This window comes from Scardinius erythrophthalmus (assembly GCF_964197995.2).
Source record: "Scardinius erythrophthalmus genome assembly, chromosome: 10".
NCBI classification, from domain to species: Eukaryota; Metazoa; Chordata; class Actinopteri; order Cypriniformes; family Leuciscidae; genus Scardinius; species Scardinius erythrophthalmus.
In genome coordinates, this window is record NC_138230.1 from 11,179,014 (window position 1) to 11,206,646 (window position 27,633).

At 36.9% G+C, this 27,633-nt stretch overlaps 1 protein-coding gene across 1 annotated transcript in view; it reads left to right on the top strand.

Moving 5' to 3' along the window:
• Nucleotides 1-243: 243 nt before the first annotated feature.
• fam135b (family with sequence similarity 135 member B) overlaps nt 244-27,633 on the top strand; it is a gene marked incomplete at its 3' end in the record, with an annotated part of 52,182 nt that continues 24,792 nt past the window's right edge. Inside the window, exons 1-5 of the mRNA XM_081377676.1 lie at nt 244-380; nt 6,733-6,812; nt 20,896-21,035; nt 24,137-24,207; nt 26,648-26,821. Coding sequence (XP_081233802.1) covers nt 292-380; nt 6,733-6,812; nt 20,896-21,035; nt 24,137-24,207; nt 26,648-26,821 — 554 coding nt within the window. The 5' untranslated portion in view covers nt 244-291. The remainder of the gene's footprint in view (nt 381-6,732; nt 6,813-20,895; nt 21,036-24,136; nt 24,208-26,647; nt 26,822-27,633) is intronic.

A 27,633-nucleotide genomic window follows, 5' to 3' on the forward strand; every position in this document is an offset into this window, starting at 1 on the left:
TCAGAGCGGCACATCAGGTTCCCAGAACAAATATTGTCTGAGATGAGTCACAGCCTGAGTAATTAGAAATGGCGTCTTCCTGAGTCACGGGTGTGCGTCTGCCACTCTATTACTGAGTCATTGGATTATGTTCATTGAACAACACACACCCTCACAATGGGCAAACAGCTCAGTTGACAACGGTACAGCAACACAAGAGTTCTGAAAGAGAACTGCATTCGGGGTTAGATAAGACAATGCAAGGCTTGATGTGTTTAGCTGCAAATGAACTTCTCTTGTTCTCTCTAGGTGATGGAATGGATGATGTCGGAAGTACAGGGCACTGTGGAGTTCTCACTGGAGTTGCACAAGTTTCACAATGTGGATCTCTTCCAGAGAGGGTGAGTGTGTTCTTCTGCATGTTTGAAGGCTCTGATGAATGGCTTTGTAAATCATCTGTTCTCTAAACAACCTGTTCAGGAATAGCAATGTTGACGGCATCACGTACAAACCAGTTTGGATCACTCTGTGCAGTTTAACTGAGAATGTGCTCTCACATTCCAGATTTTTTTTCATGTTCTTTTTAAATGCAATGAATAGATGGCATTGTGTTTGGCGTTTTAGTTCATGTCTCATTAGCTTTCAGAACATATCTTAACAGCAAGTGTTCCTAAAACTAGAAATTTTCTAACTTTTAGCAGAGATATGCATTTTCTTTAATGGAAAAATGCACAAAAAAATGACTCATCTTGGACTCAAGGTTGTATCTAAAACTCCAACCAAATGCTCTCTACTATGAGAACCTGAATAACATCTGCTAAAGGCTATTTAGACTAAAGAATATTCTGCTTTTTACAAAAATATACTACCCTTAAATAGTTTAGAGTCAGTAGGATTTTTTAAATGTTTTCGAAACAAGTCTCTTATGCTCAACTAGGCAGACTTCACCTGATAAAAATAAAAACAATAAAACAGTTTTTTTTTTACTTTTAAATGGTAGTGTGTGTGTGTCGATATGTGTCGCTCTAATTTCCTGTTTCAACAGGAAATACATTAACAGAACTCATGCAATTCCAGAGATTTTTTCTAGGCTATTAGGACTCGTTTACACTGCAGATCTTGATGCCCAATTCTGATTTGTTGCCTATATCCTCTTTTTTTTTTTACCATCCGTTTACACGTTCTTTCAATTGTGACCCATTATCCGATTCATGTGTTTACACTTGACATACTATCTGAAACATCGCGCATACTTAAAGGGGGTTTTGCACAGATGGACGAACGCGAAATATGCTTGAAATTCGTGCTATAAATACGCATTTTCATGAGATCGTGGCGGGCTTTAACGAGGAGCAGTACTGGGTCCGAAATTTTAGGATGAGCAAGCCAACCTTTGATATGTTGTGTCAACGTTTGTCCACATTCCTCTCCTACGACGACACAACGTAGGCGGGGTTTCTCTCGTCATTAAACCGGGGAGATAGCCTAATGCCTCAGAAAATCCGATCTGCCTGTTTACATGACAGTCGCATTGGCACATATCTGATTTATATCTGCTTTATTTCCACAAATAAATGAGGCTTGAAACCGATCTCGAAATATCCGAATGCATGCAATTTTTTCCTGTTTACACAGTCATAGAACACATCCGATCTGTGTCACATATGAGCAAAACATCAGAATTGGGTCACATTTCACTGACAGTGTAAACGAGGCTTTAGTGACACCAAATGAAATTGCAATCTGTTTGAACAGCCTGATTGGCTGAGACATAACATTCACTCAACCAATGGCATGAGTTTGTTAGACGAATAGCAGACAGGGAGAGTCAAACTGAAATGTATATAAAGGGAATATATTTGGTACCACTATTGGTGCACAAAAATAAAATAAATAAATATCACACTTCATTGTATGTGTATTCAACACCTATTTTAGGAGTTTCATCTGTATCTATATGTATGTTTCATGTAAAAAAAAGTTTACTGACAATATTCCCATAGAAAAGTAATGAGGCTGTTATTTTTAGCTACAAGCATATCATGTCTAGGCATATTGGCAGAAATGCAAGCTATTTCTTGAGGAGAGAATCTTCCGTGCTAATAACATTGTTATTTACACCTTACACTTTACCTTAATGAAGTTACTAGAAAAATAACCACTCTGTAACACTGTCAATGCACTCATTATCTACACTGCAAATGCAAAAAACGAGATTGCTTTGACTATAACCAAAAAAAGCTGTATCTGAAGCTGTATTGTTTGCAATATTGACATCTTTACTGATTGTTATATAACAGTGAGGTACAGCTTGCTCGTAGTGTGGACTGAGTGTTAAACACTGTTTTCATATACACCTCCCCGCTAAGACCATAAGGCATCACATGAAGGTGTTCGGTTCAGTAGACTGGTAAATTAATGATTGATTTTTGCTGTTTTTGTACATTATTTTCCTGTCATTGGTTCAAGCCAAATCAATTACACCCTTGCTGCGAGCAGCAGGTGAAGTCTACAGGGAATTCAATGACTTTACAGGTCACGGATTTTTAACTATGCAGCATATAGAGATCTGACTAGGAACTAATTTGAGGTTCAGGGACAAAATTGTGCTGCCCAACATGACTTTTATGATTCTTCTGGAAGTTCTACTACAGTCACTTTGGTGCTAATTCAGTGTTTGGATGAGGCGTTGACATTATAGATAATTGACATGTTATATACTACTGTTCAAGTTGGGGGTTGGTAAGATTTTTTTTATGTTTTTGAGAGAAGTCCCTTATGCTAATTAATTTGATTCAACTTTTTCTATTTATATGTATTTACAATGTAATTCATTCCTGTGATGCAAAGCTGAATTTTCAGCATCATTACTCCAGTCTTCAGTGTCACATGATCCTTCAGAAATCACTCTAATATGCTGATTTGCTGCTCTAGAAACATTTATTATTATTATTATTATGTTGAAAACAGTTGTGCTGCATATTTTTGTGGAAACCAGTGCTACTTTTTTCAGAATTCTTTGATGAAGAGAAAGTTCAAAAGAACAGTAAAGACATTTACTGACGTTTGAATGGCAGTGTATATTAAATATGACTAAATATATAAAAAATGTAATGTATACACTAAATATAAATTTTAAAAAGTGTAAACAACATTTTACTAATTATTTTATAATTACACAAGTTTTTTTATGACAATGGAATAGAATAATTCATGTTAAAAATTCTGCAGGTTCGTTTAAAATGAATTAGCGAAGGCAAAAAGGAGATTAAAATGGGTCAATTATATAGGACTTTACATTGATACTTTTTTTTATTTTACATACAATCAAAATGACCAAAAACTTGAGGTTAATAAAAAAAAAGCAAACTTAATTATTTATCGTATTTAAAAGATATTCCTGGTGTTACTGTATAAATTGCTATTGGTCATAAATAATATAAATTGTTGTGAGTGTTAACAGTGGAGTTGGCAGTTAATTTGTACACATTCTGTGCACTGTTGTTGAAAAAAAATTCTACTAATTGAACTTGTTAATTTTATAACACAAAAGACTGGCAGATGAATAAACGAAAAATAATACTGCCCTGTAAATAAAATGTGCCTATTTTATTCAGACAAAAACCACTTGAATACACATCACACTACATGATTACTGAACTCGTAGGCAACTTCCATAGAAAGACTTGAAGACCACAGAATGCTAAAGGCATTGTTTATAACAGAGAAAGTTCATGTTGCCTTTAAGAAGCGGGCAGAGCTAACACAAAGGCAATCAACAAGGGTGATAAAGTTTCTAAAAAAAGAACCTAACAAGTTTACTCTGTGACTACGAATCTACAATAAAGCTAGACATCCTGACTCTAGCAGTACATCTAAAGTCGGTTACGTCTCATTAGACACCAGATCTAGAATACTATTTCCTCTGTATCCTCAACCAGTCTCCTGACAGCTGTGTGAAGCAGAGGTTGTGATGGAGGAGAGGTCACTCATAATGTTGTTCAGCTCACCGCGTTTGCTCTGAGATTAAAGCAAGGCTGTTGGCTGAAACATCAGCTTTGCAGAGATTTGACTACCCCTTCCCCCTCCATAAAGCAGAAAGCTAAACCTCTGAATCTCCTCTGAAATAATCCCCAGAAGACACAGACTGCTGTTATATACTGTTTGTTTTTACAGCAACTGTATGTACAGTAGTTCCAGCTCCGAAGAGAAGCATCTAACAATAGAACGGGACAGATTGAACTAATACAATGTTAGCCTATATGTGTCTGGTGGAGCCCAACAGAACACGTTATAGTGAGCATGGAGAATCTGTTTGGGAATGAAGTATTAGATGAGCAGTCATTCGTTGGTGTGTGTGTGTGTGTGTGGTATGTGGTTGAAGAAGATGTGGATTTGGTGAAACAGAAAAGAACAAATATGTCATTTTACTCACCGTCAGGTTGTTCCAAACCATTATTTTCTCTGTGGAACAGAAAGAGACATTTAATACAGTTTTTCTTTGTAGTTAAAATGAACTGAGGCTAAAGCTTTAAAAACGATAAAAAAGCACCATAAAAGTAGTCAAAATCATTCACATGCTAAACGCATGCTGTTTGTCACAAGACAAAAACATTGTGTTGCAAAGGTATTGTGTTTCAACTGTATATTAAAAAATGGCACCTCTAGTGTTGTCATTCCTCTAGTGACGATTCTCTGTAAACCAATAAACGTTCTGCAGTGAGTCTAGCTCCACCCTTTAATACAGCGCTACAACTATAATGAAATGACCCTTCACAATAGATCATGCTTTACAGTTAACTTTTTTTGAGAGCTACATATGACAATTTATCTGTTCAATAAAATACCGTACCTGTTGAGTAATAAATACACCATCTCCGCATCTCCTCAGTTCTCGGCATCTCCAAAAAGCCAAGCCGATGTTGATTCTTGTTTAATTACGAGCTCTGTCGGGTTTTCTTGTTGCCAGAAGACTCTCCACTGTTTGGCGTTTTATTTAAATGGGTCATTCTCTGGAGGTTGGATATTTTGCTGCTCCATGTCAACCTTTCCCGCTCGTTGTGACACAAACCTATGCCACTCCCACACCAGACACACGTCAAAATATCCGGAGAAACGTTTCTTGATTTACGTATATGACGAGACACGCAAAGGCAATATAATGTATGTAAGCAATTTTCCTGCAAAATTATAATATATTTTTTTTTTATTCATATGCTTCCAAAAATGCAATACTGCTTCCATTTAGTTAGCAATGTCCAACTTCCTATGATCCAATCAATTCCCAAGGACAAAATCAAGTCACATTTTTTCTTATTCCAGAACCCGTTACACCTGAATATACATCACAATAGGGAAGGAAAGAATAATGCCGCTTCCATTCCATGCCAACTTTAATTCCATGTGGGAAATTTACAAAACTTGCAAAATTAAAAATTGCTTATTTTTTTGTGTAAACGCTAGCAAGAAGTTGTTGTTTTCAGCAGCATTCAGCACTGCATGCTTTAACATGTGCTATATCATTTCAGACATGTTGTAGCTTGTGTTACGCTGTAAACAAGCTTTAGCATGCGCTACAGACATTTAAGCACATGCTGCAGCAGCGCATCATGTATTTCAAACATGTCGTAGGCAGCTTGCACTGCACTGCAGACAGTGTTTTAGCATGTGCTACAGACATTTTAGTGCATGCTATTGACACTTTAGCATTTAGCACTTTAGCAGTGCATGTGTGTTTTGTTGCAGCATGCTGTAGACATGTATTAACGTGAGCAAGTGTTATGGAAACATTTCAGCGTGGAACTATGTTAGACGTATGTTAGCATATACTGTCAACATACTGTGGTGTAGATGTTCTTGCGGAGCTGATGTGAAGTACAGGGATGACCCGACTCCAGAGAGTATGATCTGTGAAGTGCTTCAACATTTAACATGCATCCGCAGTCACTTCACTGGCCAAGGTGACCTTTGTACAATCCCCCTGATGGAGTCTGGGCCGTCTGAACATGCCGACTAAGCTTTCACATTAATTCATCATCATTATTTATGATCAAACAGAGATTCACTGCATAAGATTTCACACTGGCCAGATAAAACAGCTGTTTATCTCGGTCTTGTTCAGTGTAAATGGTATAGGTACATGCATTATATCCATTATTTATTGCCATTTTGTCCTGAAGGGATTAATAATTTAGTCACATTTGTAGAGAAATTTACCAGTATGGTTGGGAAGAGCATCCCACAGTCTTTTATTAGGAAACCAAATCTTGGTTTATGTGTTTTAATTTTTATATATACTATATGCACTAAAAATTATTCTAAAAGTTTGGAATAATTCATATTTTTAAAATGTTTTTAAAACAAGCACACCATGGCTACATTTATTTGATCACAAATACAGTAAAATATTGTGAAATATTATTAACATATAAGTGTCAAAACATTAAATTAACCATAATTCATTAAAACTTCATGATTACCGGTACATAGGTTTCAAGAAATTTATATTATTCAGTGAAAAAAGAAATATGATTTTATTTTATATCTTGATTTTATGTTAATGCTATGTGTTTGTTTTTAAGCAAGGACATCATCTATTTCAGACACACTGTAACTTGCTCTGTGTTTTGGTTTGTCTCTTTTAACTGCAAACTTGTACATATCTGATGATAATTCGTCAAATGAGGTCTAATTCTGGGTCTTTGTAATATGTGAATTAAATCTATAATGCTTCAATAATTCTGTCACTTGCAGCTTCTATCAGGTGAGGGCAGGTCTACGCGTGTCTCCTCGGGTTCCCCACAGAATCACTGCCACAACACCTGGATACACAGGTGAGAACTTTCTATACTGACCTACAGTATGTTGACCTTCTTTACTTTGTGTTGTTTCAGTGTCTCCATAAATTTATGTGTCAGAAAATATGCAACTACTGTAATCAGTCAGTGACACTGGCTAGTGAGTGTATCTTTGATTCCATTTTTTAGATTTAAAGGACAAATTCGGTATTTTACACTTAAAGCCCTGTTTACATAGCCTGGTAATACCAAACTCTGCTACTTCGCTTTGCTTCGTAGACAGAGTCTGGCATGGCATAATTGAAAAGTGTTTTCTTTCTCGCGGGGGCGCTTGTCTGAAAATCATTGGTTACCCGTAAGCCAATCACATGACGTTTGGTTATGGCGTGTGTTATGCGCATGCTCAGCCGCATCTAACTTCCACTGTAAACACATGTATGATGCGAAAACAAAACCATCGAGCGAAATACCGGAGTGAACATGGCTGTGAACAACTTTTGCAGATTATGTGAAGTAAATCTACGCATCCAAGGTACAATCAGTGTCTACGTCACGGCTCTCAGCCCGCCCTCTGTTCGTTGATTGGCCGGCTGTTTTCAGGCCGGAGGGAAACGGAAAGCTATTACGCTGTCTCAGACTGAGTACAGAAGCGAAATGAAATTGAGCGGAAGTACGAAGTCTGACGTAGTCAGGCTACTGTTTACTAGGGTTGGGAATCGTAAGACATTTTCCGGTTCCGGTTCCGCCAAACGATTCCGGTTTCGCTTCTGGTTCCCATTCAATACAAATTATTAAAACAACTAATAAAAAAATAGTAGTACGGCAAAAATCCTTTTTGTGTTTATTTGTCAAATGAGTTTAACAGACTGGTAATGTCAACAAATTCAACATTATTATTTAGCAATTTTTGCAAAAATAATAAATTTTTCTGAAGGAAAATAAATATTTCTGCATTCTCTAGGATAATTTGGGACCTCTCCTATAGCTTAAGCCTTGTATCTTCAGCAGTGGAGAATATCCTCTCAGAAGGGGTAGAATATGATTGAACACACTTGTAAGATCTAGACAGGTGAAACATAATATTTCGATTTGAATGATTGATTCATAAAGACTTCACTTCATTACTGGATGAATCAGCGCTCTAGCAGTTAAATAAACAGAACGTTTTGCGGAAGAACATTGTAGCCGGAGCTACTTCTCTATGTTTATTTCTGTGACGCGGGTGAGTCACTCAGGCACTGTGCTACTCCGCAGCGGTGCCGGTGTAAAGTAGTCCGAGTATAAACGCTTATTACAGGCTTGCTGTAGTGATTCAGGATGAGACAAAAACACGGTTCGAAAAAAGGCATTCATGATGTACTCACTCATTATATACATTTAAATTCTGAAGCGTATTTTCGCTATTTGAAGCGACTTTCAAAAGGTGATTTACTCAGTTTTGGTTGCTACCGTAGATATCAGTGTTTATTCTCGAACTATAAACTTTTATTTCAGTACTTCTGTGATCATTTGAATATTTGTAACACCAAAATACCGATACTGTGTTATTGAAAAGATTGTGAAAGTAAAGCTGTTTTATATTGACAACTGCTCTCTCAGTGACAGCGCAAACAGATTTGAATGTTCCAGTGTGAAGTTTTTGTCATTTAGGAATAAGATTGCGTGAGTGTTTGAATCGAGATCGTCTCTCTCTCTCTCTCTCTCTCTCAAAACGTATATGAGTAGCGCGAGTGCTTTCATTACTATTTTAATATTCATGAGGTGAGTGTGAGGCATCGCTGAAGGATAAACTGCCAGCACTACACCCACACATCGGTCCAGAACCGTTTTTGGAACCGAAACTTAGGAATTTCGCACGGTTCCGGTATTTTTCAAAAAACACTACCGGTTCTGGATAAGAACCGGTTTTCGGTTCCCAACCCTACTGTTTACAGATCGTTTCTGATGAAATAGAATGTTTAAGATTAAAATTTGGACACATGCTGCTGTCCCGAGAATTTTAATCTTAAACATTCTATTTCATCAGAAACGATCTGTAAACAGTAGGGTTGCTTCTATGAATTTATTCCATTAAAGGACAAATTCGGTATTTTACACTTAAAGGGTTAGTTCACCCAAAAATGGAAATTCTGTCAGTAATTACTCACCCTCATGTTGTTCCAACAAAAATCGCTGCAAAAGATGCTTTCCAACATGTGTTTTACCATTCGTTGTAAAACTGTGGACCTATTTTTCCAAACGCCTCACACCCGTACATTCTTCCGTTGAGAGCTTGAATAATAGACACTCCAGCCAAGTTTCCGGCGGCGGAGTAATACCGTACCTCACACAGCACATCCAATACAAGTCAATGGAGTTGGACAAAAACTACGATAAAACCTGTTGGAAAGCATCTTTTGCAGCGATTTTTGTGTGAGCATATCAGTGAACACCCCTGACCACTCGGTAGAGAGGGGGAGGAGGCCGCCGCAAGTGAGTTTTTTACGACCGTGTTGTGAAATATACGCCCCCCCACAGCTGTAGGGGGAGCTCGTGGGGAAACATGCGGCAACAAAACGGAAAATCAGCGAAGAAGTGACCAGAGTTCGCTAGAGTTGCCGAGTTCTCCTTTAACAGGGCCACTGTGACCATTAAAGCAGCACTTCAAATTTTAATTCACCTCCTGAACAACGATTTTAGAGACAATTACTGTAGAATTTGCTGCAAGCACTGTTATTATGCACAGTGCATTTGTTTGTGAGGACTTTAATAATTTTGGTTACAGTTATTCAGTCTATACCTTGTTTTAATGGATACAGGACGATAGTGAAGCCCATCGGAAGAGTCTGCTCCAGGGTTTCAGTCGAGGGCTCTTTCCAAGAGGCTTATGGGAGGATTCCCCTCACTGTTTTTCTACTCCTGAAGTTAAAAATAAATGTGCAGAATAAACCACTCGGATAGAAAGTTTTCTGAGACAAAAATACAGCCTTTAGAGGACACAGAGAGAGAGAGAGAGAGAGAGAGAGAGAGAGAGAGAGAGAGAGAGAGAGAGAGAGAGAATAGATATGAGGCTTTTAAAGTCTGACAAATTATCAATTATGCACTAAAACTATAAAAACAGATCGACAAAGGAAATGAGAGCAAAAAAGATTTGTTCAACATTGATGTTAAAGATTTGAAAGTGAAAGAGTTTACTATGCTATTCTAAATTTTTATAATTTCTTTATTTTATATAAAGAAATTATATGTATGTATGTATGTATGTATATATATATATATATATATATATATATATATATATATATATATATAAAGAGAGAGAGAGATTTTTTTTATTTACATGTCTACAATATTACCCAGAAACTAGAATCTAACAGAACAATTTTCCTATAGTATTATTATTAATAAAAAATAAACAAATGCACTGATACAACATTTCCAAAACCAATTATTGAGAATATCTGCCCATACCATACTTTGATTTTCTTAAGGGGAAAAAAAAGTCTCTCCCAATTTATTATGTAAACTATACAGGGAACCCTCTCATTTTGTATATTGCTATAATATTTGAGGTTAAAATTAACAACAGAGCCTATTAATCTGTAACTGCTATTCATTTTCAGGTATAATCATTGCACTCAAATAAAAAATGTAAATGACGTTTACTTTCCGCGGTTGAAACTGAGCGATTACATGAGCCATTATACATTTTGATAAGTGTACTGTATCTTTCAACAAACCTGTTGGTGTTCATGGAAGGTTTTTTTTGTTTTTTTCGTGTTATAATATGAACAAAAGAGTAGACTAGCGTTCCGTGTTGCTGCTTGAACTGAGGCTGTGAGGTATTAGCCTACATTACGTCACATTTAAGAGCGCCAAAACGCCATTGTTTGAATTTTGTGATAAAATGGACAGAATTTTAAATCTGAGAATTTTCTAATAATCAGAAGTAACAAAGCACAAAGCTCTATGCGATTACTGAATGGGAGGCGCGATACAAATAAAGTTTGGTGTAGGAAAAAAATTCAAGCAATCCTTGAACTATGGGTAGCCTACGGGTGATTCATAGGGTCAAATGGTTTAGAGGGAAAGATAGTTTGTAACTTTTTGTTTTTACTTACTCACCCTCAAGTTGTTCCAACCTTTATGAGTTTCTTTCTTCTGTTGAAAACAAAAAATATATATTTAAAAAAATACTTATTTTATTAAAAAATAGTATTTGTTGGGTGAAATATTTAAGGCTATTTTATATTGCATTATTGTCCAGAAGACAGCCCTCAACTCCAGGAAATGAGTTTTTGCAGGGTGGGATGTCTAAATTCATGGCCTCTCATTGGCGTATTCTATATTAAGCCTAAAGGTTTACATTTGCTGTTGTAATAGTTTTGCTGCGTGACATTTTCTCATGGTTTTCTGTGACCTGAACCCCCTCACCTGATTACACAAACATGCACACTATGTAATTTAGGTTACCTGTGTGTCCTGTTCTGTGTACTAACTTACATTCTTCTCACATTCTCATCACACACTCTGTGCTCAAAACAGTAATCTACAGACGGCTTTAGTTTTATGGCCATCTGACGGCAGTCCGGGACATGGGCGCATGTTGTGTCAGGTGAAAATATAGTCTGTTTTCACAACATTCACAGCTTCTGGTCTCTCTCTCTCTTTCACACACACACACACACACACACACACACACACACACACACACACACACACACACACACACACACACACACACACACACACACACACACACGCACACACACTCACCCCAGCCAGAATCATTTCAGTTGACAGCACTTCATATTATCTACAATTATTTAACACAATATTGTCAAGAAACCTTTTTTGTCATATCTTACCAAACACATTTTTACTTCATTACTAAACTGTTTTTACCCATTCTGCTGTTTACTTGCAATTTTGCTTTCACAGTAGTGAGTAGAGTGAGTGTTAGCATGCTTCTGAAAGTGAAATGTTTGTTCAGTAAGGCCTCAGATACTCGTGATTCCAGCACACTATTAACTACAGATCAAATACTGCCGTCTGAATACATCACTTCACCGTAATGAGCTTCTGGGCACACTTTCATCTTTATGTGCGAGGCACTAACACGACTAGAAGTTTGTTTTTGGATGTCTGCTGTCTGAATAGTATAAAAAGACACATTTCTTTACATTACATTCTCTGCAGTATACGCCATTACTCTAGTCTTCAGTGTCACATGACCCTTCATAAATCACTTTGAAATGCTGATTTGTTGCTCAAGAAACATTTCTCATTATCATCAATGTTAAAAACAATTGTGCTGGAAGCCATGATAAATCCGTGATTTTTTTTTTTTTTTATGAATAAAAAGTAAAAAACAGCATTTATTTTGTAAGACTATAAGTAACACTTTATAAGGTTCCATTTGTTAGTTAACATGAATGAACAAATAAAGCATTTATTAATCTTAGTTAATGTTAATTTCAACATTTAATGATACATTATTAAAATTAATGTATTGTTAATGTTGAGATTCCCCCTTCCATATGTAAAAGCGCTTATACCTAGAAAAGAGCTTTAATGTAACGCATTATTATTATTATTTACATTAAAAGGTGCATCTGTTAATATTTTTTAATGGACCTGAGCTGACTGAACTAACAATGAACAGCTGTATTTTTTTTTTATTAATTATCATTAACAGAAATTAATAAATATTAACAAATGTTTTGATCGTTGCTAGTTAATGCTAGTTAATGCATTTACTAATGTCAACTAATGGGACCTTAATGTAAATTGTGTTAAATAGCCTTTTTTTAATACAGACACAAAAAAACACAGAACAGTCCTAACCAGGAACAAAACAACGCAATTAGAGATTAAAAATAAGATTTGTCCTAACAAACCAGGACACTGATAAATTAAGTATTTCCTGTTCATTCAGTTGCTCATTGTTTTAGTCATATGAGATCAGCAGTTTTTTCTTTGGCTTATCTTAATGTCTTTATTGAGGACTTACAGTGTGTCTCTGTCTCTCTCTCTCTCTCTGTGTGTGTGTGTGTGTGTGTGTGTGTGTATGTGGCAGCAAAACTCTACAGCCTCTGTCTGACATTGAGTCTTGGCACAGCTCTTTGACTGAATGCCAGCAATGGTCTGAATAAAACTGTCACACACACTGGCATCAGCGGCCATTTTGGATCTGTCAGTCATTCTGTCTCTGAAGTGATTTCATTTCCAGTTTTAAAATGCCATCCGGTACTCCGGTTTGGTTCGTCCCTCACAAGTTCTTCCTCAACCTGAGATGCTTAGGATGCTTCCCGCTCTGTATTATTAATTATGCACATTATTCCTCTCATGATCACATGTAAAAAATGTAAAGCAGTGCAACACAGTGCATTAAAATCTCCACAGGTAACACTTCCAGCTTCATACAACACGGACAATATTATAAGTATGAAAAGAATGAATCACATGCCACATCATATGATAATAAAGCCTTAGAGACATGAGCTAAAATGCTAATTCTGACTGTACAACATGTCAGATTGCAGTGCAGTGAATTACCATACTGCACTCGACAGCAGCAGAAACGGTCCTGTTCAGTCTCTCTGTGATGCTCATCAGAAACACACTGTCCTGATTCATAATCCAGTGCTGCTGTGTCCACAAACACCATCCTAACAGTATTTGCAGGAGTTGCTGTGAAATACATAAGATGGTACCAACTGAAATTGAAATCTGTTCATTTAACAGACACTCTTATACAAGCGACTAACAAATGAACAAGTATACTTTGTAAATGTTGCTCAAAAAACATCTTCCTGTATCAAAAGTTTCACTGAAAAAAACTACTTGTAAGATTTACTTAATAAAATCCTCGTAACAATTTGCACAAGTATATTTTAAGTAAATTTTACTGCTACAATATCAAGTACAACTTACGTGTCATTATCAAGTAAAATTTACTTAGTATTGAATGTAACGCTCATGAAGAAATTAAGTAAAAATTACCTATTTACATTTCATTTAGAAGTTATATTTATTTAAAGTAATTAAGTAAAGTTTATTTATTGTTTTATAATTAGGAAGCTTTCTTTTATGAAATTATTAAGTAAATCTTACCATTTAATGAAGTAAATAAGTAGATTTTATTTAATTTTTTTTGTTTTCATTTACTTAGTTTTATGAAATTATAATACTCCCTATAATTATGTAAATATTGCTAATTTCTTTTTTATAATCATGAACATAAATAAATTAACATTTTCTTTATATTTTTCACGAATCACACAATTAAAATACAATTAAACCGTTTATTTTTCAGTCATCAAAAAATGTTCTTCATACAAAAATGAACATTCACAGTCATCTCTTGACACAGGTGAATTCAGTAAAACTTCAGAATTATACTGTAACCCTTGTTTTAAACATAACAAATGTATTTTTAAAAAAATATGCAAAACATTCAACATTCAAAACAGCACTCTGAAATAGTGAACTTTTAAAGAATACCATTACAACTTTAATGTATTAAAACATGAACAGCTGAATGTTTAAACAGTTACATCATACCATAGCATTTAATACAACTTCATCCTTAATCTTTGAACTTTTGGGTAAAGATTAAAGGAGAACTCCGGTCATTTTTTTGTACATTTGGAGTGCTGTCAGTACAGAGAACAACGACAAAAATCGGTGTTGCCTACACCGTGTTATCCTCTTTTTAAAAATTTGCACCCTGTTGACTTCAATGGGGCAAGTACTAAACCTACTTTTAGCCTCGTAACATCCTTGATGTGTCATTACAAGTGCACAGCTAATGTGAGTGATTCCTTCAGAGTGAACACAGTGAATCTGACTGCAGTAGATGTGAAAGATATGAATAAAAGTGATGTTAATTCAGCCAGCGCTCATACCTGCATTTTCTTCCTGTTTTCGGTCGAAGTCCACAGTAGTTGATTGTCGAGTTCTCCACTGTTGCTGAGTTACCTATGATCTACTGCAGTCAGATTCACCCGTGTTCACTCTGAAGGAATCACTCACATTTTCTGTGCACTTGTAATGACACATCAAGGATGTTAAGAGGCTAAAAGCAGGTTTAAAACGTGCCCCATTTAAGTCAACAGGGTGCAAACAGGGCAGCAAAAAAAAAGGATAACACGTGTAGGCAACGCCGATTTTTGTCGTTGTTCTCTGTACTGACAGCACTTCAAATTTACAAAAAAATATTAAAATTGACCGGAGTTCTCCTTTAAGAAGGATGGATGCATCAATTGACCTTTCGCCGAGCCCCGCCCCCCTTAGTTACTGTTGCTACGTCCGACAAACAAATGGTCAAACACGACCAGCGCGACAGATTGCCATGACGGAAAGAGGTATACCCGTGCGTGTCAGTGACCTTTTTTGGAGCAATACCTCCGCGATATCCTCCAGATCGAGGCAAAAAGTGTTACAGTATGCAGTGGAGGGATATATTATAATATAAAAATACGCAATGAAGGAGACACGACTACTATCTACGTCTCTATCGAGGCTAATGCTTAACGTTACCGGTGTTCATACACATCATTTGTGATTATGACAAAGAACAAGGAAACAAGTGTTTAAAAGCATTGTAAGACACTTACTGTTGTGTTTTTGTGTGAAAGAAAAAACTGTCTCTGAAAATAAAAGTGCTGTCAGCAATAATTTCTTATGTGTGTTTTTTCGCATAACACGACTAAAATTTTAAATGCTGCAAAACACATGGGAGTTATATTCCCGATGCTGTAGTTTATTTGATCAGTCACAGTATATCATTAATCAAGCTTAATTTGACTTTTCAACTACAATTAGGCAGGGTGAACTGAAAGCTTTTACAATCTTTTAGCTATAACTTATATCACTGACAAAAGTATGTGGTGGATTTTCTTCCAAAAATGATTTTCTTTCTCAAATTCATGCTTCAAGTTGACAAAGCACAATAAACGAAATCACACAATAACTGTTTAACCAGACATAGCCTTAATTTGCATTTAAATAACTTTCATTGATTGTCTTTCTTAATGCACTTACCATAATATTTATTAGGGGGACAACAGATCACAAAAATCGCGGTTGAGACCATATTTATTAGTGGTGCAACGGATCATAAAACTCGTGGTTCAGACAATATTATGTTTTTTGAGTTACAGATAGGAGTTTTTCAGATCAGAAAAACAAAACAAAAAAAAACTTTAAGTAACTTAGCCATCGATACCACAGCCAGCAGGCGTATTTATGCCTCTTAATGTTCGACACATTTAACTGGGATTGGGGCCGTCCACACTGTTTTATCCATTGTAGCAGTAGCAGTGAAAGAACACAACTCCTCCAGACAATCTCTCGGGGTTTGTAGTGTCCGATTTACAAACGCCATGGGCGCACGCTTCACCATCTTGCTAATGTTTGTCGGACCTGCTCACATAGTAACGGTTGCTATGATGTGTGATTGGACAATGGCCGTTTTGGGGGAGGGGCCGGCGAAAGGTCAATTGGATCTTCTCCATCAGCACCATGGATGGACGACCAGTATTTGAATGATGTGCTGAGTGATGTCACTGCAGCTGTCCTCCTGCATACAGTTTAGAAGAAAAAATATAAATCTTTTGAGAAACAAAAATAGAAAGTGACTTCATTATCACAACAGAATGAACACATACACTTACTAAAAAAAGTATTATCTCTACGATCAACTTAGCGCACGATGCTTTTAGAAACACAGACCTTATTTTGAGACCTCATTTATGCACGATTTAGTGCAATTGAAAAATTGTAGCTTTATGTGTAAACCTTCCTGGGCAATATTCATTAAGAAAATTCAAACTTTTCCATAGTCAACAGTATAACGTTAACGTTACTTAACGTTACAGCAGGAAAGCGGTTAATGTTAATTTTAAGGCCTAATGTTAGCAAGCTAACGTTAGCAGTTACAACGGTATCCAATCAGTTTGAAATTTTTACACGAAAAACAGTGCTTTATGAATCTATAAAACTATTGAAAACTTTTCCGATTAAATATCCGTTAACTAATGTAGGAAGTGAAATGTAAAGGCGGGGTTATAACGTTAATGTACTATGGATAACCCAGACCCGTTACACTAATACGAGGCCATGTTATAAGATCCATGTTATAAGACCGCGGGCAGTTATACGATAATGTCTATTGAGTCAAGTAAACAAGAATCATCAATCAAAATCCTCACAGACCCATCTTTTATTAAATGTAAAACAGAAAGACAAACTTACCTCAAACACGACAAAAAGCAGCCACGCAGCAGCTCGTCAATCCGTCTGACCCAAAGTGGCAGTTAGACTGTCTTGTCCAAACACGCATGTGCGGATTCAAACGCGCTATACTTTTTCGATTAAAATTTACTTAAAATTACTATGTTTATGTGAAGTGACTATAAAATGTTTAAATATTACAAGCAAATATATAATAAGATTTACTCTTTCCAACCAGTTAATTTATTACTTCAATTAAATGTGTAGATATTTCAAATTTTACTTAGAAAATTCTAGTTCTCATTGAATTTTAATTTTATAAAGTAAAAATTATGATGGTTAATTTAATATATATTACTATACCAAAAAGTTCGTTTTTACAGTGTTTGCATATATAGTGACAAATGTTGGATCAGCATCAGCACTAGAACAATACAACCAGAAGCATATGCTCTCATTTACTCACCGGCGCCACACTGTTACAGACTCGTATGGCTTTCTTTCAGTGGTGAAACTCAAAAGGAGAAATTTTGAATATTGGAGACACAAAAGAACCACAAAACACAAAAAGACACAAAAGAACCATAAAAGTAGTCTATCCCTCAGAGTCTCACCACAGCAGAATTACACGGTTTGTCTAATTTGACTAAACATGGGGGAAACACTATTCTTAACACTTTTGGAACACATTTATTTAGTCTGTTAACAAAGTATTTGACATGTTTTATATATATATATTTGTCTAGTGATGGCATATTTAACATATTTAAGGCAAAAAACAACAACAACAATAATAATGGACATCAATGCTTGGGTCTCTGTGGCCTATATGACTTGTGCACGATATTCCAAGTCTTTACCGATTAAATTTGGTGCCGTGACCCAGGTGAGAGTGAGGTTTAGGGGGTGAGTGTAACTCACTCCCCTGATCTCTAGAGGCGCACTAGGGACTGGCGTTAGAGGCTGCAGTCTTTAGTGTCCTTGTTAGTGTGCCTGCCTCCCATGTCGGAAACACAGGTTCAAATCCCGTTTTGAGTGGTGCGAATAGAACCAGAGGGGTTGCATTGGTGCCGTGACCCGGATGGGAGTGAGGTTTAGTGGGGTGAGTGTTACTAACGTAGGCCAGTAAGAGCTGTGCATGTAAACCTCACTGCCCTGGCCTCAAGATGCGAGCTAGCGAGTGATGCTAGAGGCTGCAGTCTTTAGCATCCTTGTTAACGCGCTTGCCTCCCACGCTGGAAACCCCGGTTCGAATCCCACTTGGAGCGGGTCGAGTAGGACAAGTTACACGAGGAACAAATTGATAATTAAGTCACTGAGTGGGTTGTTAACTGGTAAACTGACTGGATCACTGAGTGAGTTGAACATGAGAACTCAAACAGTTCAAGTTGTGATTGATTCATTAAAGATATTGAACTCAAAAGAATAATTTTATCATAAATCAAAGGTTGCAGCTTCTTCATAAATATGCTAAAGTCATAGTATCCCCTTTTTCAGAATGCTTGACTCTGTCTAATTCCTGTCTCTATGAAGCCTCTACTTCTAAAAACAGCTATGTGCTCTGATTGGTCGGCTGGACCAGTGTGTTGTGATTGATCAACCGCTTTGGGCGTGTTTCAAGACTACAATCGAGGTATTTCAGGAAGTTCAGAAATAATAACTCCCTTTGGAGTGACTTTGTGCTTTGTAATTTTGCAGACCTTTTTCATGCTAAAACAGCAACATTACACACTAAAGAAAGCTGAACGTGTAAAAAAGCCTAATAGATCCTCTTTAAGTCTTAAAGTCGGAAGTCTTAAAAAATAAAGTCTTAAATTTCAGTCTGTTCTTCACATAAAGCTATCATTTGACTTCAAAAGACTTGTAATTTAGTGCACAAGTCATTTGGGCTACCTTTAGGATCATTTTTATTGATAATTTCATTATTTTGGAGCTTGACAGCCCCAGGCCTCCTTTATGTTCATTATATTGAAAATAGTGTCCAGGATATTCGCTTTTCTTTTTCTATAAAATTCATCCAGGTTTTTAACAAGCTAAAGGTAAATAATGGCAACATTGTCATTTTTGGGTGAACTATCCCTTTAAGGAATATTATAGATTATACAATATGCCGCATTACAGTGCAGTGCTGTGAATTTCCATACTGCTGTCAGGCGGCTCGAAATAGTCGCTCTGAACACACTGACCTGATCCATCATCTTTTTCTCGGTTTCTGAATCTTCCCCTCCATCAAACACACACCATGACTCCTCTGGCAAGATTCGACTCTACTCTCCGACTCTCTCTCTCTCTCTCTGTGTCTCTGAGGCATTGGCACACTGCAGATCTGTTTTGGTGGCATGCAGCGAGGAAGAAAGATATAGAAAGAGAGAGACAGACAGAAAGAGGTAAGAGACAGACAGACTCAGCAGGGGTCTGTCTTCATGCGAGACCCTCACTGTTCTGCTCAGCACCTCTCTGACACACGCTATCATCCTCTCCACTGAAGAGAAACCCCACTGAGGTGCTGTCATCGGTCACAAAACAAGATCTCTCTCCGGGTGGATGTGGAGCCAGTGGCCACCGTTTCATGGTTATGGCCTTGATGGTGGCTGTTTTAGTGGCTAGAGAAAAACAGGACGAGTAATGCTGGATTTGATGGACGGATTCACGATTTTCTCTCCTTGGAAACTTTCCTTGCTCTTATGTTGCTCTTGAAACTTTTGTCAGATATGTTTCTGCAGAACTGGAGAAATGAAAAGAATTCACTCAAATATGGAAAATGTGTCAGCATTTACTCACCCTCCTGTTGTTCTAAATGTTGACCAGGGACTGTCAAATACTAAAAATGACAATATTTTGCAGTCATGTTACAGTATTTAGTCTTTAAGGCTAAAAACATCAGAAACACATTCCACAAACATTGTAATGTGGCTTAGTTATATTTTGGATATAAATGTAGGCTAATCATAGCTGACTATAGGCTAATCAAACTGGACATAACCGTGACATTTGTTAGAATGTGCATTTTAAATATGCCTAGTCCACAAATGTCACTGTTATGTCCAGTTTTCATGGTAAACAACAACTTTTTTTTTTACTTTTTGAGGCTACTTAATGTAATTTGCTAGAACATGTCTTGGTTACTAACGTAACCTCGGGCGCATCCTGAATTGGTAAGTGTGGTTTCTAAAATATTTTTAAAACATTACACTGCAACTAACTAAAATGCAAAATAAAATAAAAGATTAACCATTGTACTGTTTTTTCAATGTGTGGTGTGAACTGCGACATTACTTAACTAAATAAAATAAAATACATTTTAAAAAGAGTGTGTTTGTGTGTGTGGTTTCTAAAACATTTATAATTACTGCACTCCAACATTACTTAACTAAATGGAATGAAATAAAATAAATGAAAACATTGTACTTTTTGGGGGTTTCTTAAACATTTTTAAAACTTTGCAATGCAACATAACTTAATGAAATAAAATAAATGACAAAACATTGCACTTTTTGGGTTGTTTTCTTAATAATAAAAAAAATTGAATTGCACTGCGACATTAATTAACTAAATAAAATAAATTACAAAGTATTGTACTTTTTTTTGTGTGTGAATATAATAAATATAGGACTTTGAGATTGAGATATACAATAATTGTATTCCTATTTAGGATAGGATAGTATTTTCATTTGATTTTTTGTTTTCTCTCAATTTCATAGCCCTGAGCACACACACAATCAGTCCTGCCAAACACTGTCAGAAGACTACACACTGAATATGAATGAAACAGGTCTACATCTCTCTTTCTGCTGGGAACCATCACTGAAGGTGCTTTCTCTGGAGATGCTTTGATGTGAACGGGGGAGAAACTAATCTTCCTTCTTTCTCTCCGTCTGTCTGTCTGTCTTCCTCCGGGCAGGCGAGTGCAGTTTCAGCAGCGCAGGGGTTCATGATGGCGGAGTGTTCAGTCGGATCTTTCAGATCCTGTACAGGAATGAGGAGGTGACCCTGGAGGACCGCATGAGCTTCAGAGTGCACCTTCTGCTGGACGGTGAGAGGGTGAGTGTCCCGCTGCTCTGAAAACATGTGGATTATGGTCATATCAGCAACCTAGCATTGAAAAAAAAACTAGGCTGGAAGCTGAAAGGTTGTAGGTTCAAATCCCACAAAAAAAATCAGCTGCACAAAATACAGCGTGAGATGGAATAAGAAGAATTTTTTTTTTTTTTTCCATTAGGTCACCTGATGGAGGTTTTTTTCGGTTCCTTGCCACTGTTGCCTTTGGCTTGCTCAGTTGGGGATATTTGGGGATATTTAATTTTAATTAATCAATCAACAATACTATTGATCAGCATTACCAAACGTGGACGTTTTCCACTAGAAACAAACATTGATGTAAGATAAGAATAAGAAGAACTTGTTCCTACTTAAATCAAAATGCTTCTAACTTAAAAAAACGCAGAAGTAAATCGCAAATATTATAGGGTGGAAACTTATACACTGCTGTTCAAAACTTAATTTTTTATGCTCACCAAGGTTGCATTGAATTGATAAAAAAATACAGTGAAAACAATAATATTGTGAAATTATAATTTTTTAAATATTTAAAATAACTCAATTTCAGTGTCACATTATCCTGAAGAAATCATTTTGATTTGGTGGTACATTTTTTTTTTCGGGATTCTTGTGAACAGAAAGTTCAAAAGATCATTAATTTGAAATAGAAATATTTTTTAACAAAATAAGAGCTTTTACTGTCACTTTAAAAGTATCAATCAAAAAAATAAAATAATAATAATCTTCCTGACCCCAAACATTTGAATGGTAGTGTAGCGATTTCTGAGAAACACTGTTGAAAGTGGATTGAACCAAGCAGCACAACAGCCAATCAGCAGTAGGGGGCGTGTCCACTCATGATGGGGGAGGAGAGAGAGTGAGCCAATCAGCAGTAGGGGGCGTGTCCACTCATGATGGGGGAGGAGAGAGAGTGAGACAATCAGCAGTAGGGGCGTGTCCACTCATGATGGGGGAGGAGAGAGAGTGAGCCAATCAGCAGTAGAGGGCGTGTCCACTCATGATGGGGGAGGAGACAGAGAGTGAGCAAAAGGGAGATTTGAAGAAAGACTGTAAAAAGAGAGATGGCTGAGAGACATTAAAATAGAGAAAAGGTCAGAGAATGAAAGCTTCCCACTGCAAGAACCAACTCTTTCTTGAATATATTCTTGTGTACTGTATATTCATCTTTTGATCTTCCTTCCTTAGCTTCAGCTATGATAAAGAGATATCCACTATTGCATTGAGAGTTTGTGCAGTTTGGGGGTGGAGCAATGAAGAGAGGGGTGTATTTGTGTGGGTTGTATATCAACAGTGTTTCTCAGAAATCACTTTAATGAGGGGTGTACTAACTTTTTCCACACAAGAATAGTCTATATTTGTTCATGTAAGTTGTTACAAAATGTAAAACCCATGTGCAATTTGTTAAATTATATTGCCTTTTATTGATCAACATTGATGAAATGCTAGTCCACTATCAGTATGACTAAAAATATTCATAAAAACAAAGAAAAATACTTTTCATGTGGTGTACTTATTATTTCACAGCATTGAATTATTATAATTTCAAATATTATGACTGATCGTACCCTGCTGATACACAAGCTCATTTCAGACATTATGAAATATGGGAAATGGGAAAAAGAGAGACAGAGAGAGGCTGTGGGTGGGAGAGTGTCTTATCAGATTTCTATGGCCATCTTTCTTATTAACCTTGAAGCAGTTATCTGTGCCCGCTCTCCTCCCTGTCTCACTCTCTCTCTCTCTCTCCCCTCAGATAAGAGGTCTAAAAATAGCTTTCCATTTCCCCAGAGCGTGAGTTCAATCAATCCGTGTATCAATAATTGGGGGAGCCCTGTTTGTTTTCAAAGATCGGCGGAGGAGTACACCAGTTTATTACCCTGGAAATCCAGAGTTCTCGCGAGAGCACAAGGTGAATTTGCTCAGCGAGTTAACTCTGGCGTCGAGTAATGATGCTCATTAAATATGCCCTTGTATCCGAGCTGCACCAATCACATCGGGTTATCTGATATAGGCGGGCCAGAGGCGAGCTAAACAGAAGACGACAGCGCTGTGACGTTGAAGTCATTAGTAAACATTGCAAGATGGCTATGGATGAACACCAGTTGTTTGAAACGGCTTTGACCTCTACAATGAACGAGTTAGACTTGGCTTTTTATCTAAAAGAGGAACAGAAGACGGCGCTCTAATCGTTCCTTTGCAAGAAGGGCGTTTTTGCTGTTTTGCCGACCGGATACGGCAAGAGTCTAATCTACTAGTTATCTCCGCTAGTAGCTAAGCGTATGAGGCTTGTTGTGATTGGTCGTAGTGTTATCCAATTGTGTGCAGTGAGATTTTCAAACGCATGCTTGGTGCCGCCCAATTTTCATTAGTCGACGCCAGACCATTAATCTTTCAGATTTAGGTCTGGATTTCCAGGCTACCAGTTTATCAGAACGGGGTGAAACCTTCTGTTTCTACAGGAAATCTGTGGGAATAGCACATGCTAAAACCATGTTTTTATTTGAAGGGTCCTTAAATATGTGTGCACATGTGACAGCACATAAACATGTGATTGTGTGAAGTGGTTATTGGCTGCAGTGGCTGGAGAGTACGCATCTATGTCATCAGTTTCTAAACTTTTCTCCGCATTATTCATGAGAATGAACTCTTTTAATCCAATCACAGTGCTGTATTCTGCATGAGGTCGCATACTACAGTGGAGAATTCAAATAACGCTGTTCTTTTACCTCTGCCTGCTCAGATTTGCGTTTTTGTCCTTTAGACGTGTGTCGTAAGTGTATGTTTCATCTTATTTTTGCACATGTTTGACATATGATTGCATGTGAAATGAATATAACCTTAAATCACTTGAGGGATGGTGTGCTATGATTTTTATAATTGTTTTGCTAGTTGGATGCATAAACATTGACGAAAGGTCCCGCCACATCTAGGAATCAAACTGTAGAGATCATAAAGATCATAATGCAACCACTCAACACCACAACACCAACCAATCACAACAGGAACGCTGTAGAAAAGATCGTGCTGTTTTTGAAACCTGCAGTTAGTTATGACTGACAGGTGTGGTGATGTGTTTCTCTCAGGTGGAGGAAGCCATGAGTGAGGTGGACGTCCAGCTCAAACTAGATCTGCACTTCACTGACAATGAACAGCAGTGAGTCCCTCTCTCACTTTTCCACATTTTCTCCCTCTGCATCATCACTGCCTGTGTTCAGAATAGCATACTATCATGCTATTTGTGCTATATGTGGTCGGTACTCTGCACAGTAAGTTGGATCTTCAGTATTCAGGGAATGACCTACTACTTTCCCTAAATGTTTAGTGCACACGCAGAGCATACTGCACTGGGTACTGTATCCCACAATGCAATGCACTTGATCTTCCATTTACAGAGTGATGAATGAAAATGATTTTTAACATTGCAGACTACATTAGTTTTTTTTTACTACATTGCTATTTACAAAATGCAGTAATATTGTGAAATATTATTAAAATTCTGAATAATTTAATAATTGTATTAAAAAAATAGAATAAAAATAAAAAATAAAATAAAATGTAATTTATTCCTGTGACACAAAGCTGAATTTTCAGCATCATTACTCCAGTCTTCAGTGTCACATGATCAATATTAAAACAGTTGTGCTGCTTAATATATATTTTTTTGGAATCTGCCCAGTTTTTTTTTATTTTTTATTTTTATCTATTTAATGTAGGTAAATAAAATTATAAATTAAAAAAATTAAAGAAATATAAAAAAAAAAATCTTACTGACCCCAAATATTTGACACACTTTTGTGTATGTTTGGTATGGAAAAGTAGCCTACTGGGTAACTTTATTTTAAAGTCCGCGTGAACCGGAAGTTGCAAACGACTTTTCTCCAGTGCTGTGACGTATTTCCCAGTGGAAAGGAATATTGAACAGAGGGCAGGGTTTTACTCTAGCGCTCCTCCTCTCCATCTCTCGCTCATTACAGACTAACGATTTGAGGGGAGTGGTTACGCGTTTCCCAACCCAAGTCCTCAAACCTACGTCATCAGAGAATTCCAGACCGGAAGTAACTTTTCAGACTTTGATTAAAGATTACGACGGCAAACAATTTTTTTCTGTGTTTTAACTTGCACGGATTAATTGTTCACCACAAGACTAGTAATATGCGTTAACAAAGTAAATAGGGTCAATTTTGATTTCAGTTGGACTTTAAGGTGACGTAGTTACTACATGAACTAACTAACTGTAAATTATGCATAATTACAAGTACCTAACCCTAAACCAAACCCTAACTGTAACTCTACACTACAGTACAAGTACATGTAGTTAATTAATATGACTCAGTACTAATATGAGTAAGTACAATGTAACTACGTCACCTTAAAATAAAGTGTTACCAAATAAAGTGTAAATGCCTACGGCATTTTATAGAAAATAGTTTGTCAAAATTATATGCAATCTATCCAATTTTGAATAAAAATATATTTACATTCGGCAGAGATAAAAATCACCTCTGATATTGTTTCATCCATCACAGTGAAAAAGGAAGATCAAATCAAGCGCATTGCATTATGAGAGATGGTATTTCACACAGCACACTTTATTCAGTACATTTAGTAAGTCACATAGTTACACAAAACATTCAGAAGGTGAAAACAACTCACTGAATTAAACATGCAACTCTATGAGGTTGTGAGAGAACAACGTAGCATACATTTGGAAACATTTGCATACTATTTCACATGAAATTTTAAAACAAAATATGTATAAAGTATTCCATTCCAAACACAGCCATTGCCTCCCTCTTTCCTGCAGTTTGTCTCATCTATGTGTGTGTGTGGTTGTGTGCGTATATTAATCAAGAACAGTAAGAGCAACTGCACCGATGGCCCTCAGCTTAAAATACTCATTTACACACACGCGCACACACACACACACTCCTATCTCAAAGCAGCACAAATGAGAGCAATTACTTGAGCCTCTTCCCTGCAGCGGAGCCCCAGAGCAGCGGTCGGGCCCCGTGGCCCCTGAGCTCTGCTGGGACGTCAGCGAGACCAGCTCATTAACTACCATACCTGTCCATCTCACTCTCCTCCTCATGCTCTCTCTCCATCTCAGGAGTTTTCTGTATTCAGCTCTTCTTCTCCTGCTCTTTTTCTCTGGCTGCCACATCTTAGTATAGTTGTTACTTCTGCAGACCTGAGACAATTACATCTATCACATATTATATAATATATAATCTTTCTGTTATTTTTTACATATCAAATCACAAGTACAGATTACATTTGTTTGTTTTTTTGCTGTGTATGATGTTTTTAAATGGATGAGTTGCTCCAGAATTTAAGAGAATTTCACCGCAAAATTACAAAATGATGTTGTTTCCGGCCTCCATCGTTTACATGCGTATGAATGGAGCTTGTAATTTGCTTATCCAAAGTGAATTACATTGCATTCAAGGTGCACATTTATATTTTGCCAGTTTGTGCTTTCCCTGGAATCGAACCCCTTGGCGTTGCTTGCATCATGATCTCCTGTTGAGCTACAGGAAAGCTTTAGATGTTTATTTAGATTGAGATGTTATTTTGCCCATGTCTTTGTGTGTTAGGTTGGCGGATCTCTCTTCAGTGCCTCTGATTAGCAGCAGGACGTTGGGTTTGCACTTCCATCCACACCAAGGCCTACACCACCACCTGCCCGTCATGTTTGACTACTTCCACCTGTCCGTCATCTCCGTCTCAATCCACGCCTCCCTGGTGGCACTGCACCAACCACTGATCAGGTGATCACACCCACCAGTTCTGAGCCAATCACCAATTTAGGACACCAACTTCATAATTTATTTTGCTGCTTTTTAAAAGCATTTTGTCTATAAATTTGATTGTTTTTATCTCGTCCCAGACAAGGACACCATTATTATAAATATTGAACTGTTTTATCAATAATAATAATTAATAGTACTTTCTATATACCACTAATGATGAAAGTTTGAAATTGAATTTAAATTGAATTTATATATATAAAAAAAAGAATAATAATTTAGATACTTTCATTATTAAAGGTGCATTAAGCAAGTCTCTGAGTTTTTGCAGAACTATGCCCTCTCTGGCGGCAAGCGAAACTGCAACCAGAGGTGTGCACGCTCACGGACAAAAGTTTTCTTTTTTTTATCTTACGTGGAGTTTGCGTTGGTGTTTGAAATGAACTATAAGCAGGTCTCTTACAATCCATTTTCTACGGAGAATGCCGGCGAATACACAAACCTGCCAGGCATAGCTATGTGAGCGTGCCGTGAACGCGCATGACGTCACGCCCAGTCTAAAATTCCGGCCCGAATCCCTCTTATTTATTTTACTTTACAGGATTATAGAGACAATCTCAGTGATCAGAGAAGGGTTCATTCAGCCCATCAGGCAATTGTTTAAGCATGTATGGGTTAGAAAACGGGTATTTTTAACATGAAAAGTTGCTTAATGCCCCTTTAAGGCAATGGGGCAAGTATTATTTAGTTTAACTGATCTGAATTACACTGTATAAAAAAAAACTGTTAATATTGTGAAATATTGTTACAATTTAAAATAACTGTTTCCTATT